The following is an 18,322-nucleotide window of genomic DNA, read 5'->3' on the forward strand; positions in this document are numbered from 1 at the left end:
ATCTTCTTGTCACTTACCCAAGAAGTGCATGAATTGGTGGTCTAACACAGGAAACATTCAGATTAATGTACTTTTTTGATCTCACTATTTATTCCTATGCAATACTAGTACGTAGAAATGAAACAGGGCCCAGTGCACAAGTATACAAATTACTGCTGTGTTAAATGCTTTTTTGCTGTTGTAATTACTCTGTTCTGCATGGTTTAAATTTTACTTTCACCCCTGCTAAGGTTTCTTTCCTAAAAGGAGGGGGGAAAAAATTCCAATTACAGACAATAAATAGAGAATATCAAGGGGAAATGTAAAAAGATTGGTGTGTTACTTATTACTGTCACGAATTAGCTCTGGTGAGCAATTCTGTGCATCATCTTCTCCGGAAATAATTCAACAATGCACTTGTAGGTTAGTTACATTAAAACAGCACTAGGGAGAATGGAAAAATTTCTCAGGACACAAAACTATAGTTTAATTTAAAAACCATCTCACACAGTATTCAAAACTCCAAAATGTGGCAAGAATCTTTTAACACTGAACTTGTAGAAATGATACTGAAAAATCATTTTTCATTCTGATCAACATTATTAAAAAACCCTGTATATAAAATACTAACATACTGTACATATTTATCAGACACTATAACAATCTTTCAGCTGATTAATTTGAGTCAGTTTGTTAAGACTGCAATAGGTACCACATGATTTAAAAATTAAAACACACAGTTAATTATATAAACTGTATACACGGACATACGCTTTTCACATGACATTAACATCAGTCAGCATATGCTACCAAATGTGAATCTTACAACTTTGCAAACAGTGGTTGTCTTGACTAGATTGCTACATCTTTACTGGCAGGGAAATACAGAAGATTTACCACACGCTTCTTGTGCTTGCAGAGTGAATCCAGGGCTGTTCTTAAATAATAATACAGGGACATAGTCAATCAATTTTTTTTAATTAACTAATTTCCTGACTTCAAAAACTGTCTTTAAAAAAATCCTTGAAACAAAAACCAAAAAGGAAATAATAATAATAAAAATAATTAAAAAACCCAAGCCCTAAAACACCTTGAGGGGTTTTCTGCTCCTCTGTTTCGGGAAGGAGTAGGAGCACCACTACCAAACAAGGTCAGGCCCAACGCTCTCCTCCATTCCTGTCTCTCTAGGCACACTGCTTCCTTGTGTCTCTTCAGTTCCAGTTTTACTGCTGTTGCTAGTGGTGGACACCTTTTTGCAAAGCTTGGGGCTGGGTGTGCACCATCAACACAGCAGAGAAACTGACCGCACATAAAGTGCTCACTTACTGCACCACGTAAGAGAGAGAGGAATAAAAAACCAAATAACTTTCATCTCTTTCAGTTAAAGTACTGGTAGGGGTCACTCGTAAGAAACCACAGGAATAACATTTTCAGATGGCAATGTGAATCTAAAGGTGGCTGTGTCCCTTTAAAATGATATGCAGGATGCAGAGTGGCTGATTCACAGATTCCTAGGTACCCCATGTCTATTCACCATACACTACTGAGGAAGAGAAGAAGGCTCAGATAGTATATTAGGCTAAAGGGGGAAAAAAGATCTTCCTCTCTCCCCGTCAAAGTTCCATGACTGATAAGTCTCTCCAAAGGGCTGTAAGGAATCGTTCATCTCCACGGGATGGGGAAATCAGGGTGGGGGAAAGATAGCTCAAATAAGCATTTTGCCCCAGCCCATTGCGGCCCTGTACAGAGGCCAGACAGCGTGTCTGGGGACACTACTCCATGCTAGGGTCACTGGTTGTCCTAGTCTCCTAAGCAGGGCCCTACCTCCCTCTCCACTAACAACCCCCAGGAGCACAGATAGCACCTCTCCCTGGAATGGTGAGAAGGCGCAACCTCCTTGTTATCCCACCACCGTAGGACAGAGCCTTCAAGCACAGCCAAACAGGATGTTACACAGCATGGGATGAGAGAAGTTGAAATTTCAGAGGTTAATTACACAGGGAAGTCTCAGAGCTCTGACTCAGGGGAAGTGCCCATTGAAGTCGACATAAATTTTGCCTGACTTAAGAGCTGCAAGCTTTGACCTGCTGAGGAGCCTTCTTCCTACTTTACTTCAGTGCTGAACACAGATACGTCAGCAGGATATTTGCCTCTACTGTCCAAGAGGGACAGCTTTGGAATTATCCTTCACAACAACCTACCAAGGAAACATTCTTAATGACACGAGGTGTCACCTGCTGATAGTGAACTGAGCGAGAATGAAACTCTTGAGAGTGAAGTAGAATGAATAGCCCAAATTATTGTGGGTCATTGAATTACTGTAGTCATCGATCCCATGGTCTGACCTCCAGTGCCTGGTTCCAACCTACCCCCTACTAGCCTGCTTGAAGCTGGTGGGAAGTCTCCGTCTGTGTCATGCAAAGGATTCCAAGAGCCCCCCATGCTGAGCTCCATTTGGTGCTCTCAGTGCGGAGATGGCTCTTGCCACCAGCCTGAATGTCAACAATTAAATTTCTGTCAAGAAATGACTCACTGTAAGCAACTCCCACTGTGTTGTCCAGGAGGCAGGTACAGAAGCTATTAGAGATACACTACTTTTGAAAGACTATTGGCTATAGATAGCCTACTAAGACTTCCAGGGAAAGTGCCGGAAAATTTGGCAGTGTTTAATAGCTTGGTAAAGTTTTCAGCCCTGGGAAAAGCTCCTATTTAACCCATTAAGAAAGCAGCGCCCACTATTTTGGTAAATAAAGGGTTAATATACTTAATGGAGCTGGTAGGAAAAACACGGAGAAAAACGTTTTGTTGGTTGTCAAAATCAAAATGTTGCATGGAGACGGTTTTATTTCAACAAAGGTCTGAGGAAACCCTGCCTGGTGAGCTGCTGTGAAGCCTGGGCTTCCAAGGGCTGTGGATCCAGGACAGCCTGCCAGGGGTGCTGTCTCAGAGTTGGGGACCCCTGGGCTTCCAGGGTCTGCAGCTCCAGGACAGGCCACCAGGCAGAGTGCCCTGGAGCCGGCCATGTCAATTTGCAGAAAACTTCAAAATGTGGGGTTTTCATTCTGAATCGGAACAAAACCTAATTTAGAAATATCTAAATCTTCGACATAATGGAATTACCTTGCCCTGCCCACCTGTAATATTTAATACTGTTACTGGAGACAGAGCTAACATGCAGGAGAGTCTGTGTGAGAGGCAATTCTTCCTGTAGCACTAACAGCAATGAGCTCAGCTGCTAATGTGTTAATGTAGCGCTGAAATGATTTTGCTTTGAATAGTACATGCTGACTGGCCATGCAGCTACTGCAGTTTTCCTGGAGCAGTTCAATAAAGAGCTATGCCCTGATTGAGCCAGTGGCTTAAGCGCATGTGTGATTCTGTTGACATCAGTGTAGGTTTTTGAGGTCACGGTGTACTGACTCCCCAGAATGGATTCACCAAGTTAGCAGCTCTGTCGATTAACTAATTGGGGATGTCCAAATTCAAGGGGAGTTTTGCCAATAAGGCCTTCAGGACTGGACTCTATGGTCATTCTTTCAGCAAGCAGAGTGTCTGCCTTGGACATATGCTTTGCTTACTGTTTACTCTCTTGCTTTTCTGATTTCTGTTCTTTGTTCTCTTTGTAAAGGATTGTTATTCTGTGATAAAGTGCCTGTGCCTTCACTGTTTATTACAGCCTTTTATTAATACAAGCCATTGTACTTTGATGGGAAAACTCACACAAAATTTAATGTCAGTAGTTAGAAAATGACTGCCTTTTAGTTCCAGCTGGAGTAATTAATGATTATTTGTAAATATCTATACCAAGCGGTTTTATCATCATGTTTTGGAATTGTTGTCAAATAACTAAGTGAAATTCTGAGGAAACTGTATTTCAAACTTAACAAAATAATCAAAGTTTATCTCATGTCAGCTACTTTTTACAGCTAAAAGCAGCCTTTAGAAATCATAGCTTATAAAACTAGACACTTCATAGGTCATTTGTCTTGTATGCGGTGGAAAATCTGAAAAACAATTTGGGTGTCTTAATGGCATTGTGGGACTCTGCTATGTTTTATTTCAGGTTTTAGATTTATTTTCATTCTTTGTTGCTAACCTCACACATTTCCCCATCATTTTACTTTCAGTACTTCTTTGTTTGGTATGGTTGTGTTTTTGAGACAAGCCGAGAATGTCTTAGGGAAGATGGATGCTAGACATATAATTTATTATTAATATTAATTATATTGATAAAACAAACTGATGAAAGTAAGGAGGAAATAAGATAAATCTGTACAATATTTGAATTAAATGATTTTTAAAAGGTCACATTTTGAAAGAGGACTTACTGCTTAATCAGTGTACAATCTAATTTGGTTATCAGTTATATAAATTACATACATTACTGGATCTGTATACTGTGATCTCGTTGCATAACAAGAGATTCAAAACTCTGCTTTTATGGCAGATTAACTTCTTCCATGAAATGACTGGGACCAGTCTCAGAATCAAGTTTTCTAATGCAGAAGGCAGATCATAGAAATATATCTTGCTTTATGAACAAACATATAATTTTTTACATGTAAAACAATATAATTGTAAGGATCGGCAGAGTGCATTGCCTGTGAATTTCATGCTGGTTGAGCAATATCTCAGGTCTGACATGTTCTGCAGCTAATTTTCTGATTTTATTGCTCAACTGTTCCTTATCCATAAAAGAAATATGCAACATGCTTGTGTTACAAACAATGGAAGTTATTTAAACAGAGTACCATCTGCAGTACAAAAAACTGTTAACTATTTCATTATGTCCTGTTCCATTTATAGGGCGCTACCTAATTTGCCCTTGCAGAATTTGAAGAAAATCTACCACTCTCTGCTAACGGGCTGATCCCCACATCTGTGTCAGATAAAATCATAGTGCTTATTATTTGTTACCATGGATACCATGAAGATACTGCTGTCCACTAAAGATTACTAGAGGAAGACAACATAATTCTCTGGAACTAGTCCTGTTTTGCCTTCATACGTTGCTTTTAACCAGCCTGGTTCCACTGATGGGTACACTGCAATAAATAAATAAATATATAAATAAATAAAAATATATAATATATATTAAAATCTGTTATAGTTAAATTTAATCCTTATCCCAGATGTTTGAATTAAAAAGATCAACATCATTATAAAAGATCAACATCAGATTAATGGAGATATAAACATTAAATTTGAAGTGAAAATCTCTTGACTTATCTCACAGATGCAGTTATGTTTAAATATTGTGTGTATAAGAAGACTATCTAATACATCTTACCATTTGAAAATATCGCCCCCTGTGGGAAGGAGAGCTCATGACTGTGCTCAGCTTTACAGGAATACATGGCTTTGGCTTGTCTGAAAGATCAAAATATAAGTTTGTTACAAACAAGAAAAGGGGGAAAAAATGAATTTAAAAATCTGAGAAGCAGAATAGTCAGCACTGAGCTGGGAAACAGGGAATCCTGACAGAGTTCTAGAGAAAACTCATGAATCTATCTAGACTAACTCCACGTCTGCACATGATTTTCTGTAAGGCCTTGGGCAAGTCATGTAACTTCTTTGTACCTCATTTTTTCCCAGCTCTAAGTAGAGATATCAAAATTTATGGGCATCGCCCACCACACTGAGGTGAGGTGAGGATAAATTTGTTCAAGACGTCATGTGTTATGTAAAAGTACTGCAGTTTGTGATGAAATTGGAGATTATCGATAGCACTTTCTTCCCAGTCAGAACGTTGACTCAATGATCTAATATACCATCTGTGGTAGATTTTAATTTGTCAGCATAACTCCCCCCGACTTTCTTCCCATGAAATGAAATTAGTGAACTCAGAAGGTTATATTAAGGTGGACACAATTTACACATTAAGGACCTCTCTGCTCCACCCTGTGTGCCAATGGTGCTGTGCAGACTGATGTAGAAGGATGGTTCAGCCATTCCCCTGCCTCCTCCACACCCACTTTTGAAGCTCCATGCACCCCTGTAGGAATTAGGAAGGAAGGAACCCTCCCCCAATAGGGGTTCCAGAGAGAGTTTAATGGACGGGTGGTGGTTGCTGAAGTTGTGGTGGAAATCTGAGTTTAAACCGTCTGTCCAGGGGATGAAAATATCTTCAATGTATCTCATGTATATCATTGGTTTCATGATGCATTTGTCCAGAAATTCTTCTTCAAGGTGGTCCATGAAGAGGCTGGCATATTGCAGAGCCATCCTAGTACCCACGGCTGTTCCCATGGCTTGGACAAACTGTTTGTTGTTGAATTTAAAATTGTTATGGGTGAGGATGAAATGGATGAATTTGGTAAGAGTCAGGGTGTATATCTGAGGACTGTCCATGTCTTATAAATATATGAGGCAGGAATCTATGGTGTCATTGTGAGGGACATTGTTGTATAGAGAAGTGACATCCATGGTAGCGAGGCTGGTGTTCGGATGGAGGTTGCTAATGTAGTGGACTTTCTGGAAGGAGTTGGTTGTGTCTTGGAGGAAGCTGGCCCTTTGTGTGGTGAGTGGTTTGAGGATGGCTTTTATGAGTTCTTTTCAGAGTAACAGCCGTGTTAGTCTGTATCCGCAAAAAGAAGAACAGGAGTACTTGTGGCACCTTAGAGACTAACAAATTTATTAGAGCATATGCATCCGAAGAAGTGGGCTGTAGTCCACGAAAGCTTATGCTCTAATAAATTTGTTAGTCTCTAAGGTGCCACAAGTACTCCTGTTCTTCTTTTTATGAGTTCTGATATTCCTTCATGGCACTCTTACTCTCTGGAACACTCCCACACTAGCATCAACTTCCTGGACATGACAATGAGCTTCAATAATGGAACCCCACAGACAACCATATATGAGAAACCCATGGATCAGTACACCTACCTTCATAGATCCAGTAACCACCACAAACACACCAAGAAATCTATTATCTACAGTCAGGCACTCAGATACTACAGAATATGATCAGAGGAGAAAGTCCAGGATATATACCTTAACACGCTCAAAACTGTCTTTACCAAACAAGGACACTGCATCAGAGAAGTAGACTGCACCATGAAACAGGACACCCAAATACTCCAGGAGAACCTGCTTCAATACAGAAATAGAACCCCCTCCGACCACACACCCCTAGTTGTCGCCTACCATCCCAAACTGGAACTCATGTGGGGTATCATCAAACAAACACAACCCACAGTCGATGGGGACCCTATATTGAAAGAAATCTTTCCTGAACCCCCTCTTCTGGCCTTCAAACAATCCCTCAACCTCTCTAAGCTCATCATCAGAAGCAAGATCCCCACTGACCAGGACACACCCACTCAAAGCAGCACCAAACCCTACCAGAACAACAGATGCAAAACCTGCAGAAATATTTCCACTGCTACACCCCCCACAACACACCTTTCAAGATCCATGGATCCTGCACATTCCTAACACAACATGTGAGGTACCTCATGCAGTGCTCTAAATGCCCTAATAACAACTATGGGGATGAACCCAGACAATAACTATGCTCTTGAATGAACTTGCACAGGAAATGATAGAAGACAAAAACTCCCTATCACCTGTGGGTGGGCGAACACTTTTCACAAAGCAATCACTCTATATCTGACATATCAATCCTCATTCTCAAAGGAAATCCACCCAACATTTGCAAAAGACAAGCCTGGAAGCTTAAATTCATAACTCTGCTACACACTAAAAATCATGGACTGAACAGAGACACTGGATTTATGGCTTATTACAACAATCTGTAGCCCACTAACCCCCTTCTTTTTGTCCTGTGACTGCAGAGATGTTAACGGGCCTCTCTATCTTGAATGTCCCTTAGAATATGTGCTAACTACTTATGCTAAACAATCCATTCCACCCTGCATTTAGCTATGAGGCTCGGAGTACCTTTCACAGACCTGAAGAAGAGCTCTGTGTGGCTTGAAAGCTTGTCTCTCACATGAACAGAAGTTGATCCAATAAAAGATATTGCCTCACCCACCTTGTCTCTCTAATAAATTCCAGTCAGCACAGACCTAGATTTTCACAAAGCTCATACTTCAGTTTTTGGGTGTCCTCTTCAAGGCACCTTAAAGGGGCCTGATTTTCAGCACTTTTTGATAATCAGGCCCTTTTAAGGGGTCTCAAGTTTGACACCCAATAGCACTAGACACTTTTGAAAACCTTGACCATAGCCCCTTTTGTGTGGTGGTGGTGGTGGTGGTAAAGAGGACAGCACACCACTCCAGATGATATCTCTGCCTCTCATTTCTAGCAGGGAAGAGAAACCCTGAACTCATTCAGAAGAAAAACAGATCGTGCCTCCCTGTTGATGCTATTATTTGTATTCTAGTAGCACCTATCTGAGCCAACTTTGATTGGTGCTTCCAGTGTTGTAGGCACTGTACAAACACACAGTGAGAGATCGTAAGCTCTTCAGGGCAGGGACTATCTAAACAGACAAGACAAACAAGGAAGTTTTGTTACCCGTCTTACAGCTGATGCAAAGAGGATCTGATAGCTTGTCTAAGATCACACAGGAAGTCCGGGACCTGTCTGGGACTGAACTCTTATCTACAGAGTCCCAGTGTGGTGCCCTAACCACAAGCCCTCCTCTTTAATTTGATATGATAAAGAGCTCTATAAACATTTATGGTAAGTATGTTCATAGTTCTCCCACAAAATATCTATTTCCTGTATCACTTAACCATAAAACTATACATAATACAAACATGAGACCAAAACCCAGATAATCTAAGGTATCCTCTACTGAATTTAATAAACCACAGAGATGATTATAAACACATGGATAATATGCAATACCCTCCGTATTTGGTAAGGCTGTAAACCAGTCAGGCTGTGTTCTAAACCAAGGTTAAGAGTTCAACTGCTACAGTGAGAAGGGGAAGCTAAGAACAGAGAGAGAAGAAATGGTAATGTTTGTGGAGTGTGTGTGTGGAGAAATAAGCTATTTAGCTTTCCTGGAGTCAGAAGATGTTGATTTTTATTGTGGTGTTAAAATGAGATAAGTGGAATAAATACAATTCTTTCTTTCTCTGGCACTTTCTTATGTTTAGTAAAATATACCAATTTCAGCTGAATGGAGGGATGTTTAATCTCCAAAAATGAAATAAATTTGAGAAAAAAATAGGGTGTCGGTCTTGCATTCTCCAATTAAGAGAAAGTTTGTAGGGACCCGAGTGTCAAGTCATTGCACCTATAAAATGAGTGAACAAAATGCAGCAATTAATTGACTGCACAGTCATATAAATGCAGTCAAGTGTGAGCAAGTTTGCTTGAATTAACAGTTTCTTCAAGTGATCTTCTTATTATCTTAATTTGTTGTTATTATTCTTGACATACAGAATAATTATACTCCACTGATGTCATGTACAAATAAAACAGTGTGCGTGAAATAGCATAGGGATAGGCCTAATCTAGAAATATATTCCCATGACTTTTTGACTAATTTTCAGGCTCCTGATTATTCCCTCCATCTCCATCACATTTTGTGATTATTAAGATATCATTTTCCTATGATGGTACTGTCCAGCCACAATGTGTTATCAAGCTTTCACGGCTCAAGGTAATCTTATTGTGTGCAACTGCGCAGAGGGACATTCTCTCCGGTGGTGCTAATGCTTTTTTTCAACCAATGCTGCCAGTCGAAGAGGGTGTGAAAATAGCACTATCATCTATAGTGAGGCTCTTAAAAGGACTAACATTATTTTGAAGAAGAGAGTTACTCATGCCGTTCAGTGCATAGAAGAGTTAGATAATGGCATCTACCTCTCCTAAGAGTTCACTTTCCTTAACTTGAGTTGAACAGGTTACCTACTGGAGAATACATTTGTCTTCCCCTCATAGAGTGGCAGGCCCCAGTAAATAAAGTAGGTCAGCTCCCCTGTGCCAGAGCAGGTGCTTCCATTTAGTCAATGAAGAGGGCAAGGCAGCAGCTGGGAGATATCAAGGAACAGAGAGAGAGCCAGTAACAGAAAGTCCCAGTGAGTCACAGCAGGCTGGTTCAGTCAGGAAGGGCAGGTGGGCACTGGCAAAGACCAGCGGACTGGAGTGGTCTTAGAGGGAAACAGAAGGGTGGTTCCTGGGGACAGGTTGAAGAGGGGTTTTCTGGCTGGTGTCTCCAAGACAAAAACCAGGGCCAGAGGGCTGAAGAGGGCTGAAGGCTGGAGGAGTAGCAGCAGAGGGAGCTGCCTCCTGGCTCTAAGTTGGAGAACTGCAGCCAAGGGCTGGAGAGGACTGAAGGAAGGAGAGCAGCGGAGGAGCTTAACTTCTGAGATCTTCAAGGCCGGTGAGCTGGACCCAGAGAAAACATGAGAGGGCTAGGGGAGTGAGGGATGCTCTCCTGGCAAAGATGCTCCCACACGAAACTCTGTGGGGGTTCCCAGTGGGAAGAGCGGAAATCTGTCCTGGTACAAGGACAGGAGAGGACCGACAGAGTCCAGGCATGGTTGAATGTATATGGGGCATCAAGGGACGAGGTGTCTTGAGTTTTAATGACTGCTTGTGCTGGGGTGAGAAATGGACTACATGTTTGGGACTTTTGCTATGGATTATGTTGTTGTAATAAATCAGGAATGGCAGTATTGAAACAAGAAAGCCTGAAGAGAATTAGTGGGTCACCCGAGAGGGGAAACTGAAACAAGGGTGCCTGTCATGCCATGGCCTGCCACAGGAGGGCACTCCAGGCAGGGGCTGCCCTATGACACTCCCCATTTTCAGGCCTACTTTTACATTTTTCCAGACTCCCTAATGATGAGTTTATGATTATTGGCATCAAAACATTTGGGTGATTATCTAAATCTCAGCAGATCATCAAAATATTATTGATTATTGCATGGTGCCAAAGCCCCCGCCCCTCCAAGCTCATCATCAAAAGCAAGCTCCTCACAGACCAGGAGTCCTCATCTGCCAAGGGAACCTGCACAACACCTTCAAAAGACGAGCCTGGGAGCTTAAATTCATAACTTTGGCTGACACTAAAAACCATGGACTCAACAGTGACACTGGATTCATGGCTTATTACAGCAACCTATAGCCCACTAACAACTCCTCCCCCCCCCACACACACACCCAAGCTGCCTTTCCCCCGCTTCCTCTAACTACTTATGCAAACAATCTGTCCCACCTTGTAATTCTCTATGACATTCTGAGTAAAAGACCTGAGGAAGAGCTCTGTGTGACTTGAAAGCTTGTCTCTCTCAAACAGAAGTTGGTCTAATAAAAGATATTACTTCACCCACCTTATCTCTCTAGGCACTTTATAGGCAGCCTGAAGTGTTAGATTCCTGCTCTAAAGAAATGTGGTCTACATAGACAACGTACACATGAAAGAAAGGAATGGGATGCAATTGTTAGTGCCAGAGATTTTGTTTGGATTCTTTTAAAGTGTTACGCTTTGTATAGGACTGTCAGACAACTGATTAGGTAACGCTTCTTTGCATGGATTTATAGGACATGGATTTATAGGCCTTGAGGTACAGTCTAAGGTGGAACTTGAAGGAGAACAGAGTGTGGAGGTACGTGGCTTCCAGGTGTATAAGGACATGTGAAATAAGGCACAGAAGCAAGAGGACAATGATGACAACTGGATGGATATGTTTAATTACATAGCAAGGAAGAGATGCAAAAGGGAACATAGGTCCTCCCCCTTCCCTAGACATCATACTACCAAGCCACATTGATTCAAATCCTGAGCCTGTTCCCCCAGGACCTTGCTGCCAACTCAGATGAAATCATGATCACTGCACCCTCGCTCTCATTCTTTGAGCTGTTCCCTCTCGTGCAATTCTGGTCACCGCTATGCCATGATGTTCACTCCGGTCAGTAGCTTCTCATTTACCTGAGCCCCCAAGAGTAAGCCCCTAATGGAAAGCTAGAGAATAGGAAACCTCACATTTCCCAGACTAAAAAGCGACAAAGAGTCCTGTGGCACCTTATAGACTAACAGACGTATTGGAGCTTAAGCTTTCGTGGGTGAATACTCACTTCGTCAGATGCCATGCTTTTTACAGATCCAGACTAAACACGGCTAACCCTTTGATACTATTTCCCAGACTGTAAGCTCTTCGGGGCAGGAACTATTTCTCTATGTATTTTTGTACAAAATCTATCACAACAGGGCCTCAATCCCCATTGGGGCTGGTGGGCAATACAGCCATATATGCATAAAGATATAATAACTATGCTGCTTTTCTGTCATGGGTATTATACATCAGTGACAGGGATTAGATCCAGTGTGGAGCAAAGGGATACACCATGGTCTGATAGCTGGGTGCTCCACCAGATTGATAGCTTATCCTTAAAGCTAGGTTTGAGGGAAAGGGAAAAGTAGCGAGAGTGAGGATGGAGAGGCAAAAATGCAGCTGGGACTAGAATGAGGGAGAGAGTTATCAAAATCTGAGTAAAGATCTGGGAATGGGCATATATTCTGCCTACCAAAATGCACTAATTTAGAACACTCATTTTGTTGCTTTCTGAATAAAGAGATCTAATCAAACTGATGCCACTGTGGATAAAGTGATAGCACGTGTGAAAAATCAGGACACTTTTTTTTCCAGGGTGGGGAGTATAATTGCATATATAGGACAAAGCCCCTAATATCAGGACGGTCCCAATAATATTGGGACATCTGGTCACCCTAACTGCGGAAGACACATGTTTATGTACAGCTGAAAACAGTGCACAGGTTTAAGATAAAGGAAGCAAGCAACAGAGGGGTGTTCATGGAGGGGGTACATTATAGCTGACCAACCTAGGAAGAAGAGGTGAAAATGCTGTTTCTAGGAAGGGTATTGTCCAGATCACAAGAGTGATAGTAAAGGAGACAATCTGCAGACACCTGTTGGAAAATGAAAGTCGATGGGACTTGTGCTCCTAAATCACTTAGGTGCTTTTGAAAATGTCACTCATTGTGTAGATGACAACGTTTTGTTTCAGGCGGTAGAATCTACAAATCGCAATGTAGCTATTTAGAGGCTGGATCCTGGATCGGGAAAAAGTAGTTGAAAATCTGGAAGCAAGGGACACTGGTGATTCCAGAGATTAATAATGGAATAGAGGCTTTCCTCTAGGTGCTGGTTCTACTTTAGCAGGAGCAAAAGCTGTTACTATCTGACGATTGTTTGGTGGCTTATGTGAAATGAGTTGTCGGGAATTGTCCAACTCCTTCCTCATGGACTCAATGGACACACAGAATGAGCCACTAATCAGCCCCAGTGTAGGGATGACACCCTTGGGGGACTGGTGTGTGGGAAGCCTGTGGCGCTCTGCAGCTTGCTCTGTAGAGTGCACGCTTTATTCTCTTGGGCTACCAAAACGTGATGCTACACATGAGCACTACATTCAACAACATTTTATTTTTCACGTCCAAAATTGCTTCTGTTTTTTTTTTTTTTGAACTTTGTAACAATGGTGAGGAAATGGAAAGAATCCTTGTTTTAGGTCCTGATCTTGGAAGTTGATCTGTGTGAGAAGACTTCTGGGGAACCCCACTGACTGGCCTGGGAATTGAGGTCTGTGTGTGCAGAGCAGTTTGCAGGGCCAAAGCCTCGTGGTGGAACATATTCGGCCAAGTTTTACTTGGCAGACACAAATTTTAGAAACTGAATTACACACTGTATTGCAGCTTCATTTATAACAGAATGCATAGTGCCCCTTTAACACTGCAACATTTACATGCATGAGCGTCGATTCCTGTACTAACTTACAGAAGGACATCGGATCTCAAAGCTCAGATACCAAGCAATATACACTCCAGAAACACTTCATATGGATGAATGGATGAAGGTGGCAGTAACGTTGTAAAGTCAGAGTTTACCATACTTTTACTGCTGGAATTCCTGCATACGTGTGTCTGTGTTTCCCCCCTTCTCTGTTAAAATAATCCATATATTTGTATTTTTATGAATGCACATACCCTTTCTAGTAGGCTATTATGGAGAGATCAAGAAAATTAACTTGTGGGGTGAGACAGGTCATATTTACATGATTTCAGTGGAGCAAAGAGACAGAAGAATGCTTTAAGGGCTCAGTTTGGCCCTCATGTGCATAGCATGCATGCAGGTTTAAGCAAGAGCTGGTTCTGACTGCTCCCTTGTTGCAGAGGCTGGTCTGACTCAAACAGCACTGCAATAACAGCTGAGCCACCTTTTATCTCTTCCTTCCTCATTCTGTCTGCTGACCTCTCATTCTCCTTGTTATTGTCACTAGTCTGCGTTCTTATGAAGACTGGATAGAGGAGCTCTTAAGCCTGTCAAGCCTTTCCTCCTTTGCCATCTATCCTTTGCCCTCCACCCCCATTATGAAGCTGCACAGCTACTTTCTTCTTTGTCAGACTCTTGCTTCTTATGTGGTTTATATACAAGTACAACAGAATGGGAACTGAGCAGGAGGGAGGACGGGGAGCAACACACAGTGGGAAGGAGAAGGAGCAGAGTAGAGGTAGAGTGCCAGAGAACAGCAAAGCAGGGCTCTATCGAAGCTCCTTCGGCTTGTGTGCCACACAAAACAAGCATCTGTGCCCCACCCGACTCAGCCATGCTGCTGCCTTTTCCCTCCCTCCCTCCCGTCACATCATAAGGTCCTGGCAACTCAAACTGATCAGCTTTCTCTTGAATTGGATCCTGCCACCTGCTGGGTGGCAGTCAGCTGTCAGGCCTAGACTGTAAGTTACTAAGCATTTTGGTGCCTGCCTGCTTGCCAGTTTCACATCAGCCCCTACGGTTCCATGAATTATTGTTATTGGATGTTATATGTCTGTTACTCTATTGCTCGGAGGTCCCATTAGGCTCAGGGTCTTGTTGTTCTAAGTGCTACACAAAAAGGTGGCTGTAATCCCAGTCTCATAAATTGGAAAGCCAGAAGGGACCACTGTGATCATCCAGTCTGACCTCCTGTATAATACAGGCCGTAGAAGTTTCCTGAGTTAATTCATGTTTGAACTAGAGTATATTTTCTTAAAATCAGGGGATGGAGGATCACAGGGCATGGATCACTTGATAATTACCTGTTCTGTTCATTCCCTCTGGGGCACGTGGCATTGGCCACTGTAGGAAGACAGGATACCGGGCTAGATGGACTTCTGGTCTGACCCAGTATGGCCGTTCTTATGTAATCCAATACTGATTTTAAAATTGCCAGTGATGGAGAATCCATGACAACCTTTGGTAAGTTGTTCCAATAATTACTTACTGTCACTGTTAAATATTTGCACCTTATTTCCAGTCTGAATTCATCTAGCTTCAACTTCCAGCCATTGCATCGTGATATCTCTCTGTCTGCGAGACTGAAGAGTCCACTACCAAATTTTTGTTTCTCATGTTCCTCATTTTGTAACTTATAAACTGTCGTCAAGTCACCCTTTAACCTTCTCTTTAAGCTAAATGGATTGAGCTCTTGAAGTCTCACTACCTCAAAGTGCTTACAATAAAGACAAGGTAGACAGGAAGGGTGGGGGGGAAGTAAGATATAAAATATACATTTGATTTCTTTAACAGTCTTAGGTTTGTAATTATGTAAGTAAGTGCTGCTCAGTCTTGCCACCAAGTCTTGACTGATTTCTTATAAAATCATGGCAGAAGGGACCATGAGTAAGGCTACAATTCTGTTAAGGAGGTCACAGATTCCGGAACTTTCTGGGACAACTGTGACTTACCTCTTCTGGGGCAGGGCTGGAGCAGCTGTCAGCCCTGGGGCTGCTGGAGCAACAGCCGCCAGAACAGCTGACCTGTGGCCAGTTCTGGGGCCTCCAGAACAGCTGACTGGCGGCTAGCCCTGGAACTGCCAGAGCAGCAGTCCCCGGCCTGGCAGAGCAGCGGCTGGGGTTGGGTCAGCCCTCCTGGGGTTGGAGCAGCAGCAGTCAGCCCCTGCCACAGGAGCAGGTGCTAGTCCCCATGGCGCTTTCTCTTCTCCCCCCGCACCTCAGGTGTTTCTAGTAAAAGCCAAGGACGGGTCTCTGGCTTCTGTGAATTTTTGTTTATTGTCTGCAACCTGTCCACTAAAAATAACCATGACAAAATCTTAGCCTTAGCCCTGAGCCATCTTCTGATGGTGCTTGAGCACTCTCTTGGTGCTGGATCTGGAACTGTTTATTTGCCTTTAATCTAGCCCTTTGGTTGGGAAATGTATGGAAGCCCACAGTGAAATGCGATAGAAAGAAAAAGAAAGCAGAATGGAAGGAAGAAGAGGTTGGACAACATAGAGATGGTTCCACTTCCTAGAGGAACGCTATACAAGGAATGGATGTCTGCTCTACTATAATTAAAGTGACAAGACGAAAACAAATCCAATGGCTGTGTAAACAACTAAAGGGCCCGTGGGATGATCACAGATTTCCCCAAATGGAAACCGAAGCAAGGAAGCTATGGTGGGAAGAATAGTAACAAGCCTGATTCTTTTTATCCAAAGCTAGAGTTTGGAAAGGACAGTTTCACTAAGAGGCAGCCTACTGTCTTCGGCTTCTGTACAGGTACTGTCCCAGTGGACGGAGAAAATCAATGGTCTAACTTTCTCTCTTTCTATGAGAGATATAGAAAGGATGAGCCTGACACATGGGGGCATGTTTGCATGGCAAAGGATGCTTCCTTGGAATGTACAAAGTATTGTTTTCCACTCCTCCACATCCGTCTCTGAGAGCATATGGCTTTGATTTTTAACTACAATTCAATTGTGTAGGGCACTTACCGTCCTGAAGAAGCTTGTTTAAGTGAACCAGCACTTTCGAACAACTGGGCTCTTGCGGCCACTCTGAAAATTGAGTTAAGAGGCATCTGGTTTTAAACTTGTCCCTTTCAATTAATTGCATAGAGTTATTTCAGTTTTAATAATCTAAAGTAGCGGTTCTCAAACTGTGGGTTGGGACCCCAAAGTGAGCTGTGATCCCATTTTAATGGGATCGCCAAGGCTGGCGTTAGACTTACTGGGGCCTGGGGCCAAAGCTGAAGCCCAAGCCCCACCTCCTGGGGGTGAAGTCTGGCCCCACCTCCTGGGGGTGAAGTCTGAGCCCCACTGCTTGGGGCCAAAGCCCGAAGGCTACAGCCTGGGGTGGCAGGGCTCAGGTTGCAGGCTCCCAACCCGGGGCTTGGGCTTTGGCTTTACTTCCCTCCCGTGGCAGGGCTCGGGCAGGCTCAGACTTTCGTCCCCACTCTTGAGGTCACGAAGTAATTTTTGTTGTCAGAAGCGGGTCACGGTGCAATGAAGTTTGAGAACCCCGATCTAAGGTAATTTTAGTTGCACGGACAAGAAAATGTTAATTTTTATTTTAAATTCTGTATTTGATTCTTAAAGTGACTGTGCTCCCTTTTTCAATCTGAAAAATGTAGAAACAATGGAGGAAACCAAGAAGCAAGTCATGCTGAGCTTAGGTCCCAGTTCAGCAAGAATCTTAAGCATGTGCCCAACTTGAAGGACATGAACAGTCCAACCAGTTTCAAGCTAGGCATGAGCTAACGTACCTTGCTGAATTGGTAAAACAGGAAGGAACTCTGCTGAAAATGCAACACAAAACATTCCCATAATTTTTAATTCATATTCATGTCTTGTCACTAAATAAACCTGAAGTGAGTGAGATGTAGTTTCTGGAGAGGGAAAATGGGTGTTATCATTTCTGGGTTTACTGACCGCCAGTCCTGTGCTATAAGCACTAGAAAACATTTTTAACCCACAGTTTATGTGAAAATAATCATTTATATTTTGCAATGCATTCCGTCTCAAGAAATCTCTAGCTACTTTATCAAAAACAAACAAATTATTTAACCCATGCATGCAATGGAACACATCAATTTCAGAGAGGAATTAAATTTGTCTTGCTCTGATTTCTGACTGCCAAAAGAAAGAGGTGATGATGAATAACACTTTATTCCTTGACATATCGCCTCGACAGTCTGTGGCATTTAGATCTCTTAAATAATAAACACAGAAGAAGCAGAGAGATAATGTTAGAGCTGGCTGAATAGTATTAGTCCAATAATTTATTCGATGGATTAATTTTCTCTCCTCATTATTGGCTTAATCCAAAACCCAATGATTAAATCAATGGGGGTCTTTCGCTGATTAGAGCTGTGTGAAATTTTTCAGATGAAACTTTTTCACCAATAAATGAAGATTCAGATTGACCAAAACATTTCACGAATGAATCCTTGTTGATTTGTTTTGGCCAAAACAAAACAAAAAAAGAAAAACTTTTGGAAATGTCCGAACAGACCATTTCAACAATGTCACAATGAAACATTTCGACTTTTCAGGCTACAGTCACAAGAGGATTTGGGCATCATTCACAAAGCCACTGGAGCAGGAGGCCATGGCAGTTGTGCTGCCCTTCGCTTATCACCTT

General features: G+C 42.3%; 1 protein-coding gene across 4 annotated transcripts in view; it reads right to left on the reverse strand.

Moving 5' to 3' along the window:
* Positions 1-4,259: 4,259 nt before the first annotated feature.
* ARHGAP42 (Rho GTPase activating protein 42) overlaps positions 4,260-18,322 on the reverse strand; it is a 276,290-nt gene continuing 262,227 nt past the window's right edge. The window contains exons 22-24 of one of the 4 annotated variants that reach the window (XM_008178638.4): positions 16,675-16,737; positions 5,270-5,349; positions 4,260-5,024 (exon numbers count right to left, since the gene is read on the reverse strand). In XM_008178638.4, coding sequence (XP_008176860.1) covers positions 4,936-5,024; positions 5,270-5,349; positions 16,675-16,737 — 232 coding nt within the window. In that variant the 3' untranslated portion in view covers positions 4,260-4,935. The remainder of the gene's footprint in view (positions 5,025-5,269; positions 5,350-16,674; positions 16,738-18,322) is intronic. The other 3 variants (XM_042854667.2, XM_042854678.2, XM_042854683.2) reach the window with 3 other exon arrangements.

This window comes from Chrysemys picta, chromosome 1 (genome assembly GCF_011386835.1).
Source record: "Chrysemys picta bellii isolate R12L10 chromosome 1, ASM1138683v2, whole genome shotgun sequence".
NCBI classification, from domain to species: domain Eukaryota; kingdom Metazoa; phylum Chordata; order Testudines; family Emydidae; genus Chrysemys; species Chrysemys picta.